Here is an 11,267-nt window from a genome sequence, read left to right on the forward strand (position 1 = left end):
TACAACCCTCACCTGCCGCCACGAGCTCCGGGTAGTGATTGAAAGAATGAGATCGTGGATTCAAGCGGCGGACAAGGGCTTCCTCTCACTGGCGGTCAGGGTTAGCGAGAGTGTGAGGTGAGCTCTGTCTCAGAGTACTAGTAATACGTGAACATACAAGAAGGAAAAAAAAAAAAGCAACGAATGAATGGATGACAAGATGGGACACTTAATGTGGGATTAATTGCCAAAAAAGCACCTTTGCTTTGTTTTAAACTAAATCTTCACTGTAACGGTAAAATGTGCAGCAGATGAATGAGTCTGAAAACTTCCCAAAGCTTTTACTTTCATGCCTTTGTTGGCTTAGTCTTCAATGTCACTTAGTAACTCAGGTTAATATGAGAGATGAAATGTAATACATGTGCTGTATTTTTAAATGACCAGTGGTTTGGTGCAGCATTCACCCACCCACATGTGTCGTGCGTGTTTAATCAAACATGCTCATTGTTTTTTATCTTTGTGTCGTGCCCGCTGATTTCACTGTGATACCGTTAGCGCGGTCCATTTGTCCGGTGAGCTGCAAACCACCCATAAGACCACTGGTTGTTTAAAAATAACATGCATATTTATTCAGATTTTACCGTTCAATTTCAACTTTAGGCATCCCAGAAATCTCAGGGATTTGATTAAATGTTAATTAGGAGAATATTTAGGTGTTTCTAAGATAAATAAACTGTTTTTAGGCTGTTATGATTGTTCTGATGTTTATTATGAAGTTGTCCAGTTGCATGTCCTCATCCTGTGCACCCCCCCCCACCCTATGTGATGTGTTGCTGTGTCATGTTACGTGCCTCCACCCACCTGAAGCATGGGACTCCCATCATGTTGTTGTTGTTATCGTCAGTGTGCGTCAGGAAGTTTCAGTTATTTTGGGGAAGCAGTTTTGATTCATTTATTTTTTGTGAGGTTTTTAATTTTATTTTTTGTTGTCATTTCATCCAGCATTGCTTTGGAAACTATGTTTAGGGGAATGCTGCCCACCCTCCTCCAACTTTTCCCAAAAACCACATGCTTTATACCCACATCATGCACACACACACACACACGCACCGCAGAGGTCTGTCGGCCCACCTGCCTCATACCCGCCCTCAGCCATCCATACTGTACATATTCAGAAACCCAGCCGCTCACTCATTCAAACCCCACACATCCACTAATCCCTCCCAGTTTCTTCAGATTCCCACTGGGCTGGCTGAACCTGGCCATAGCGGCTCGGATACACCCACAGCAGCGCATGGTCTCTCTGAAGACATGTACAATCACAACTACACTCAGCCCTCCCCTCAGCCTCCTCCTGGCAGGCCTTCAACACATGAAACGGACCAAAAAATGTGAAGATAATCTGATACAAGAAGCATCCAGATTGAGTGACCCCGGAGCGGCTGGTCACGCTCCAAACCTCAAAATCTAAACACATTCACCAGTGAAGCTTCATCACAGGCCTCCCACCCCCTAGTGTAGATTTTGGAGCTCAGCCACTGGAGACAGGGTGGGCTGGAAACTTAAAAACCTACCCACAAACCGTAAAATACAAACCCGGGCCACACAGAAAACCGAGCACACATGGACACCCAGCACACATACACAAACAGAGTGATGAGGGAAGAGGAGACGGCGGTAAGCTGGATTCTTTTAGCGTTGTGTCAAGTTAGCGGATTTCATAGACCAGTCGGAGGAGATTTCCCAAGTTTGGTTGATGGACAGCATTAAAAAAAACCCACGATATTAGATTTTCGCAGTGATGTGGAGCAACATATGCATCAGGCGTGACGTTCAAGAGCGCCGAGCTGCATCAGTGTACACTCACAGACACAGGAAACCAGCAGAATTGAGACCAGCACAGGGGCATCAGCCTTGAAGTTGGTCCCTGATTTTATTTTATTTTTTATCTTTCTGAAACCTAATAAGATGATTTAAAAATCGTTTATATGACTTTAAATTTAAGGTATTTTTTGTATATTTGTTTTAATAAGAAACACAGGAGAAAATAAATGTTATAGTTGTTTATTAATAAAACTTTTTTTAAATCTCAGAGGACGCACTGAAGTGTGAGGCAGTACCTTTATGCAACTGAGCTCTGCCCCCACTTCTTAATATCAGTTTAGCTCATACTTCCACTTTTGAGCCACTTTTTTTCCTATTGATTTTCCAGTTCTTTCGTCCCGTGGATGATCTTAAATCAGGGATGCTTCATTTTTGTTCTAGGATTCAGAATTGTTACACCTCAAACATGTCATCAGTATTTCTGAGTCATTCATCAAGATGCAGCTGGAACACCTTATGAAACGATGCCCCTGACCTGCTGGTACGGTTTAGTTTTGGCGCACTTTGCGGTTCTTACACGCGGCTGTAGTTCAGGTTCAGTTGGAGTTTGGGTGGGAGTCTCATCAGACTGGTGGAGCGCTGCTTGTGCAGAAGCAGAGTAGTGCAGCTCTTTGAGTAGTTTCCCACGTAGCTGATTAGTGTTAGGTGTGAGCCATTGAGAGCGGCGCTTACTAACAGGTTGTCCCTCCCCTAGAGGAGACAGGAGGAGGAGTACTACGCTCGCCTGGAGGCCGAGCGGCGCCGGCAGCACGAGGAGGCGGAGAGAAAGCTGCTGACGCCTGACGAGCCGGCCGGTCTGTATCGGCCCCCGCTTCCACGGGATTACCAACCCCTCGCCCCCCAAAACCCTACTAACACCCCCCCACCCCCACCACAGAGAAACACCTCCTACCTCAAAACCCAGGTCACCTCCCCCGACATGCTCTACACCGCCAAGTTTGTCACCTACACGGGCGATGACGAAGACGAGGAGGACGCCACCAAAGCAGGGAGTGGCGGCGGCGGCCAATCAGGTCAGGTGAAGCTGTCGGCGACCCGGAAGTCGTACGGCGACCTCCCGGCCACCGCCTCGCCTAATCACAGCAAGCCTCAGCCGCCGCCCACTGCGCGCAAGCCCCGACCTCTTTCTGACGGCATCTTCCTGTCTGGCTCGTTCCAGCCGCCAGTCAACAACTCCAACAGTACAGCCCCCCCCCTTCCTGCCAAACCGAGCTCCATGCCCCCAGGAGGCTATAAAGGTAGAACTGGAGAGAGGAGTCAGGCTCGCCACAGCGCCCTCTAAAGCGCCCGCCCCTCCCTCTCACTCACTCATCTTCATTTTCTACCCACTCCTTTATGGTTTAGTGCTACTTTCTTCTTGGTTTATCTTGTTTTCAGTAGAGAGGTGCCCTTTCACTTCCACCGTCTACTTTTTCCCTCTTTTACATGTTTGTCCAAATTTATTTGTTTTTTCCTTTTTTTTGTCGTCGATTCATCACTGTTAGTTTTTATATGTAGAAATTTGCCCCCCCCCTCTCTTCCTCCTCAAGCAAATCAGGTTCTGTTTGTTTCATATTTTTCATTGTAGGTTTATTTGAACACCTCTTGTCCCCCAGTAATTTTTTTTTCCCCCCCGCCCTCCGTCCTCATCTTCCTCCAATCACCCTCCCCTCCCCCTTCGATCAGCACTAGTGAACAGAAAAAAGCAATCGATAATCACGCCACCACTTTTTGCTGCAGATTGAGACCCATCAGAGCCAATCATAGTACTGTTGGTGTTGTCGCTCGCCGCCTCCTTTGTGTCTGGTTGGTTGCTGCTTGGGAATTTGGGTTGGGGGGCGGGGGTAAAGGCCAGCCGTCAGTCTGCCTGCCTGCCTGCCCGTCCTCCCCCGCCCCCCCTGTCCTGCCCCGTGGCTCTGCTTAGCGGTGTTGGCTTTAAAGGGAAGGAGACACACCATTGGCTTCTCACACCCATCAATCACTCAATTGAGCAGAATCATTTCATAAACATGCAAAAACTGCACACAGCAGCAGTGTGTTGAGTGAAGGAGCTCCTCTTTGTCTGTGTCTGTTTAAACGGCTCGTTTTCCTTCTCTATAGCTCAGTCTACTCTGACCACACTGACGGAGCGCCATAAATTCTAGAGGTTCATGATCAGGCTGCCGCTTTTTTTTTTTTTTTTTTTTTTTATCAAGAGGTTAAAATAGTCTTTAACGCAGTCCAAATGTGGATTTATCCATGTCAGATATTATTTCAAGATGGGCATCTCTTCTTCATTGTTTGAAAGAGTTCGAGCTGCAGCCAGCTGGCTGCTGTTTGGAAGTTTTGTGTTCCCACAAAAATTTCACCCAGAATTTTATTTATTCCGTATCCCTTGGATAGAGCTCGTATAAAAGATAAACGCAGGGCTCTGCGATGGAAATGTGAAACCTGCTGAGCCTTAAACACGCATTCTTTCCAATGACCAGCAGGCGGCGAGTAAACAAGCCAGCTTGGAAGCTAGCCTGAGAAGATGACCTCGCTAAGCAATTCCCTAATGACTTTATGGTCAGTTATTAGATTTACTTAATAAAAGATGATTGTTTTGTAAATGATGATCCAGTTTAGAGTTGAAGAGAAAAAATAAAGCAAGGTAAGATTTAGGGAGAGCTTCTCTGCTCCTGATGGAACAGGAACCCATGAGGTTTTTGATCCTCTTTTAGTTTAAAAGAACAAAAAAGTCCCCAAAATAAAAAAAACAAAAACAAATTGGGGACTAAAGTGGATTTTTTTTCTTGTCACATGTAAAAAGCAGCTCAGTCAAAAAACCTACAACTGATAAATTGAGGTTTTGACCCCAGTACATATGTGGTAGTGAGTTATTTCCATAGTATTGGTATCACAGATTCATCAGGTTTTTAGCATCTTCTGTTAAAAACTTTTTTCATAATGTAAGGTTCCCAAAAATCTAGTAAGTACCTAAACTAGGCATTGTGTTGGCCTGAAAAAAGACAGATGACTCGGTGATGAGTAGACATAACGATCCCTTTGTGATGCTGTCAATTTGAGCAGTTTGAACATCCATAGACAAACAGAGCTTTGACTGCAGCACAGTCTGAGTTTCAGCAGCACCTGAGGTCCAGGAGGCCGCCTGCACCTTTAACACGAAACCACCTCCATCGCCGCTGCTGCTTATATTAAAGATCAAAACACATCCAGGACCTCATGGGAATTCTGTGCTGCAATCTCACTTAAATTAAACAAAATCATCCCACTAACACCCCCCCACCCCCAACAACCTACCTCACCCAAACACCCTCTCCCCCCTCCCTCGGGAGTAAAATCTGCACGTTTCACCTCACAGTCAAACACATTGTGCATAAACACACAGCAAACAGTGCACTTTGGCTGCCAGCAGCTCACCCCAGTAACCGGCTTGATTTCTATTGCTTTTTACTGCCTGTGCATAGCTTCCACCAGGCTGCAGTCTGTATTTATTTCCTTATTTATTCTTTGCTGCTCTTCCCCACTTTGCGTGTCTGTGTTTTGGACTCTCTCTTAATTTGCTGTCCCAGAAGTGCCTAATTTTCCCTCCTCGTATCAGCTTTTGTTTCATTTCTGTCATCTCGCCTGTCAGTCTGTGTCTCTGCTGTAGCTTCAATGCTGTCTAACGCTGCGGCTTTATTTACTAAACTCCCACAGGGCTTTGCGGCAGGTTCAGGTGAACAAACAGCACCTGAGTCTCCAGCTTCCCTGCCAATATGAAACTGTATTTGATGTGTGTTATTTGATCAGCTGGCAGGTCCTAGAGGTTTGAGTCTCACTTTAATAAAGTGTGGCCTCTTCTTGGGTTAGAGGTATTTTTGTGTAATCAAGATTGAAACCACAGGAAAAACAATACAGATGCCAGTTTGCCTCAAAGGTGCACGAACCGGAGAAAGCTGCAGAGGAAGGACGAGTTCAGTTATCCGCAGAGAGCGATGCTCAAACAGAAAGATGTGTACCAGAGCAGGGAAACAAAACAGCAATTTAAACGGGCGTCCTTTGGCCTCCAAGATAACCGAGCCAGAGTAAAAGAAAACATTCATAACCTTTGAGAATCAATCACAGGCCAGTGGATGACTTTTTTCATGTGAATGTGAAGAATTTTCTATTGTAGTGCCAGAAGTATAATTTTCATCTCTTTTGGCTGCACAGAGGAATGTTTCTGGCCTTGAACGAGGCTTGTTTCTCTGTGGTTGCTTTGTTCTCTGCCAGTTTGTATTTATGTGGGCTGAAGTGGGACCCGGTTTGATCCCGTCCCAGACTATACTTCAGATCCCCCACCCCCTCTTGCTTTTGGCTCCATAAAACCCAAAGTAAAAAGCCTGGGAGCTGCCAGCTGGATGAATCTATCGGGGTTCACACCCCATCACTGTGTCTGCGTCTGAACTGTACCAACCTTTGATTTGCATCCTGAAACACGAAACCTTACATCCATCTAGACTGCAGTTGTGCTCTTTGAAAAGGCAGCCAAGTAGAGTTGGGACTGGATGTTTAATGTCTAACTCGTGGGTTTTTCCTGAGTGAGATTCAACCACTATCCTCACCAGTACACAGAACACAAGAGAAGAAATCCTCTTTACCATGTGGAGCCAGTGTTTCCTCTTAGCATGACGTGCCAAATACTGAGCCACGAAGAGAGTCTGCCAGGTTTTATCATCCCACATTTCTCCAAGTTCCTGCTTGCTGGTTTTAGCAAGTGAAATGAAACATTTTATCAGCTAAAAACAGAAAAGAACAGCCTTTATGGGCATTTTTTAAACGATTCTGTATTCTTGTAAACGTCTTTTTTAAAAAAAAGAAGAAGAAGAAAAACAAAACCACGTCGGCTATTTTGAACAGGCAATTGGTGTGAGACAATTCCTAATTTATACTCAATTTATAAAAGGGAAAACAAAACAGCCAGGCACTGTCACACGGGATACTTTTACAAGTATCTGGGTTCTTTAGTTATTTCAGCACGTTACAGGAAAAGCTGTAAATGGTTCATCCATTGGGGACTATTTTCAGTGGTGGATTAATACGCGTTTGGACCACTGGGTTCCAACCAGGGAGCACTTTGCAGGTATTTCTCAAAACAGCAAATAGTTACTCAAATGAAGGTAGCTAGGGAGATACATCCGCCACTGTTCAGTGGCGGATGTATCTCTTTTGGTCATTAGTTCTGGTTAATTATGATTTGGTAAAATTAATAGATAAATGGTTAAAAATTCCATATTTTGCCCTCTATGTGGTAGCAAACTTGACTAACTCTATAAAAAGAAACAAACCAAAGCCTGGGTTGGTCACCAGTCGGAGGCAGTAGATCTGCAAACAGCTTCAGGAAGGAAGCAGGAAATCTGCACCAGCATCCAGTCCGAAAGTGGCCAGCAAGCTCCAACACATCTGGGCCGATGTGTTTAAAAAAAGAGCCTTAGTCAGAATTAGAAGTCTGTTTTTCTTCCTGTCCGGCTCCAATGCAGCCGTGTTGGCCAGAGAAGATGTAATTGGGTGTCAGTGATCAAAGTGTGCCCGGGATCTTTGTGTTTTGGAGCTGAAGTGAGCGATGGTCATTTTTAACAACCAAAGGGAAGTAAACAAGCAAATAAAAGAGAAAGTTCAAATACTTCTGAAGCTTTAATATCAGCACTGTCGGTTTTGGTCTTTATTGAAAGTAAACCATTAACACTTCTATAGCCAGCAGGAAGGAACTTGTATTTTTGTGTGCTGGAAACAAGTCTCAGACTCCTGGCTCATCGGATCCTGCGATGGTTTTACGAAGCTTTACCTTCGTTAAGCTGTTGATGTTGCTACAGTTTGGAAAGACACAGGAATGCATAAAACTAACGTCTCACTTGGGGTTAAAGGTCGCGGTCACCCTCTTCATGTTTGTTCACCTGGCTTCTTTGGGAGCCCTTCTTCATTTTTCTGAAGATACGCCGAGTTTAAGCACTGCTGGATTTAGATAGTAACAGAATTGGTTCGGACATGTTTAGCGGTGACCTCAACCTCAGAGCCCACCTGACACTTCCACAGACCATTGTTGCTGCTTGGGAATGGCTCTTTAACTGCTTTTTACTTTAGTGCTGTGTTTCTCTCTCTGCTCGCTGCTCTAGTTTAATGAGATCTGAGGTTTTTGTCTAATGCTTCTCACAACTCGCTCTCTTTTCTTTCCTCCTTTCTGCTTAGGCTGGTCTGTGGGAAATGAAGTGATAATGACTGGAGAAGCTGCTGGGTAATGGTCACCGGGGTCTCTGGTCTGCTGTCGATTCAGTTTGACTTAAAGCATTTCCAAGTGCACTCACTATGTGTAGTTGTCGTCACTGATAATTGATATCAGAGATCTTCCGAACAGTCTCCCAGCAGCTTCTGTCGCAGATGATTTTTGGTTAATCACAAGCTGCACATAAGCGATGCTAATTCGTGTCTTGCTGCTCTTTGTCTTTCTGCTGTGTGGCTCATGAACATCTAGCAGGATTTAACTCGTACACTGGAAACTCATCAGGAGTTGTAGGAACAGGAGAAGTCTACAAGGACCCGAGAGACAAATGGACGAGGAGGTGAGCTCTGTTTTATTAATTTTTTTCTTTCTTTGCCACTTTTAGTCATGGGTGGTTGTCTCTGTTGTAGCAGTCTACATCCATTTTGCCTTAAACTACAGATAATTTGGGTTTAAGTGCCTTTAAAAATGAATTATTCCTAATGACCAGCAGGGGGCAACTCCTCTCGCTCTAAAAAGAAAAGACACCTACTTCTCCCTTGACTTAATGTCTCAGTAAACGCTCCCCTGGTGAGTTTATGGTCTCGGTTACTATTTTTGAGTCATTAAATAAAAAAGGATGTTTATTTTGTAAATGATCATCTTTATTTTGAAGGGAAAAGTCAAGTTGGTACTCAACTATAATAAACCTGCATTATTTCTTCTAGTAAGTTTCTGGTTTTAATCTTAATTTTGCAGTCAAGAGCAGGAGAACTCGATCCCCAGCGATGCTCCGGAGAGTCTGACCTTCAAGGAGCGCCAGCGCCTCTTCTCTCAGGGGAAGGAGGTTTCCAACAAGGTCAAGGCTTCTCGCAAACTCATGGAGCTGGAGAACGAGCTCAACACCAAGCAGTAGACCTGAGCCTTTCACCTCCCAGCGCCACCTTAACGCCGACGCCACCGTGATAAGGTGCTCCTGGGGGACAAAAACATCGAGAGAGAGAGCCGGCGCTTGCTCCCCCTGACACTGACCGTCGCCGCCCGTTTGTTTTCCCCTCTCTCTCTTTTTGCTTTGACTTAAATCATTGAATAACTGGACCACTCTTTTTTTTTCTTCTTTTTTTTTCTTTTTGACGTAGCGATATCAGCAGAAGAGATTTTTATGGCTTAAAAATCTGCTTCCCCTTCGTGTTAAAACCTGTTAAAGATGTATAATGATAAAGCACTGTAAAAAAGTTTTAATTATATCTAGTGAGAGTCCGAGAATCACATGACAGAAAGGGGATATATTTTTGTTTGTAAATTTTTTTTTTTTTAATTTTTTTTTGGGGGGGGCGGTAGAGAGAGGTTTATTCTCTCTTTTTTTCATAGCTAAGTGAAATTTGAACAGTTTTACAGTTTTATTTTATGCTCTATTTTCTGTATCATGTTGTTTTTCAATCTTTTAATCCCTCCTTGCCAGCAGGAACGCCCAACGTTGAGCTCCACACCTTTTTATTTTATTTTTTTATTTTGTTTTTTAATTAAATTCTCAGCGAGTGGAAACACTGTTATTTCATTCTATAGCGAAAAGGTGTGGGACATCTTTTTTTTTTTTTTCTTTTTTTTTTTCTGTGATTTTGTTTTAGAAAAACTCTGAAAAGGTTCTTCGGGAAGGATCTTTTAAGTGCACAACGTTACTGTAAATACTCGGGTCCACTCACTCTTTTACTACTGTAGAAATCTGCCAGGAAACTTTAAAAAAAAAAAAAAAAAAATCTGCAAAACTAATGTGATTTAACAGCCCTCCTCTTCGCTGCCACCAGAGTCACATTTTTACGTGTTTCTCCCCTTCCTGACTTCTACTTTTATTTCCTTTTAACCAGAGTAGTCGTGTGAGATGAATTTTTCGCCCTAAATTCAAGTCAGAAAAAGGAACTTGTTTTGTTCACCCACAATGTGATTAATGTTGGTTTTCACAGTAATATTAATATTGACAATAATATAACAAAAAGGAAAAAAAATGCAGCTACTCTTTAAGTGCTTGTTTGCTTTACAGATATTTATTTCAAACCTTGTGGAAAAACTTGCACAACGACTTGTTTTATTATTAAATATGTATCTGCAAACTGTTCTGAGATTACATTCAGGAACTCTGTGGTGATAAGAATAACAATAATATTAATAATCTGTGGGTTTTTTCTGCTTTAGAGACAGAAGTGTTCTGTTTTTACACCAGCTGTAGTCGGAGGGAGCCAGGTGTTTCACAACATGACCCAATTGTACAAATATACACAACGCAACACAACACACAAGTGCAGTCTCAAAAACTCACTCACCGCCACTGCTGATGTAGAAATGAAGCGCACTTCAAACCCCCTCCCCCAAACTTGTGATGTTTCAGATGTATCTCTCTCTCCCTCTCCTGCAGTTTGTTTGTTTGTTTGACTCCATCCTGTGTGTCGACTTATATATTTTTTCTCAACAGGAGCCTCTGATAAGACATGACAAGTTAAAGACGCTGTTATAATAACTGACCTGTAAAAACACTACAAGATGCTCCCCACACATACAAACAAACAAACACAGCAACAACACCAACTTCTCCCTTTTTAGGTTTCAAAATGAACTGAATCATTTAAATGGTTTCATGTTTAGCCTTTTGTAAATCATTAATAAATACAGATTTTTCAACAGTGTGGACTGGAAGCGTGGTCTTTTGTCACTGCGTTTAAAATCGACATATGGTTAGAAACAATTCAATTAAGACTATTACTTAACTAGTTAGGGTGTTATGTAGCCTTCACAGCCTATTTGTGTATTTATACGGTCACTTTTTGGGTACATCAGCACTTTTTATAGATAGAAAGGATTAAAGACAAGCTATTTATAAAAGCCAGTGGTACTACATTCAAATGGAATATGAACTGGCGGTGAAACGGTGCTGGGGCATTTCGGGTGTATTTAATCTGGGACAAGTGCTCTGATTTTGGAAGTTGTGTTTGATAAACTATTATTATTATTATGTGTTACTACCGGTATTTTAAGTTGTCATTAATGATACAAAAGGTAACTGTATTCGTAAAATATTCCACCAGATAAAGTCGGTGTAATATACTTGATGGTTAAAAATTAAAGGGCTTCCGAACTCGCATGAAACGATGGTGTTTTTAAGATTTCTTCACTTATAACATAATTTGCTAAAAGTTTCCAGCATATCTAACCATGTACTTGAAAGTATGATCTG

At 42.9% G+C, this 11,267-nt stretch overlaps 2 protein-coding genes across 11 annotated transcripts in view; one reads left to right on the top strand and one right to left on the bottom strand.

Annotated features, from left to right (window-relative positions):
• The window catches only part of afdna (afadin, adherens junction formation factor a), a 123,105-nt gene extending 113,443 nt beyond the window's left edge, over nucleotides 1-9,662 (top strand). For 6 of the 10 annotated variants that reach the window (XM_080882096.1, XM_080882094.1, XM_080882093.1 and 3 more), the window contains 3 exons: nucleotides 2,558-3,101; nucleotides 8,315-8,402; nucleotides 8,801-9,662. In XM_080882096.1, the coding sequence (XP_080738222.1) occupies nucleotides 2,558-3,101; nucleotides 8,315-8,402; nucleotides 8,801-8,957 (789 nt within the window). In that variant the 3' untranslated portion in view covers nucleotides 8,958-9,662. The remainder of the gene's footprint in view (nucleotides 1-2,557; nucleotides 3,102-8,314; nucleotides 8,403-8,800) is intronic. The other 4 variants (XM_080882090.1, XM_080882095.1, XM_080882097.1 and 1 more) reach the window with 4 other exon arrangements.
• LOC308397092 (uncharacterized protein) overlaps nucleotides 1-11,267 on the bottom strand; it is a gene marked incomplete at both ends in the record, with an annotated part of 535,410 nt that overhangs the window by 134,694 nt on the left and 389,449 nt on the right. The gene's annotated exons all lie outside the window — the stretch shown is intronic.

The sequence above is a fragment of the Rhamphochromis sp. 'chilingali' genome (assembly GCF_963969265.1).
Source record: "Rhamphochromis sp. 'chilingali' genome assembly, chromosome: 5".
Taxonomy (NCBI): Eukaryota; Metazoa; Chordata; class Actinopteri; order Cichliformes; family Cichlidae; genus Rhamphochromis; species Rhamphochromis sp. 'chilingali'.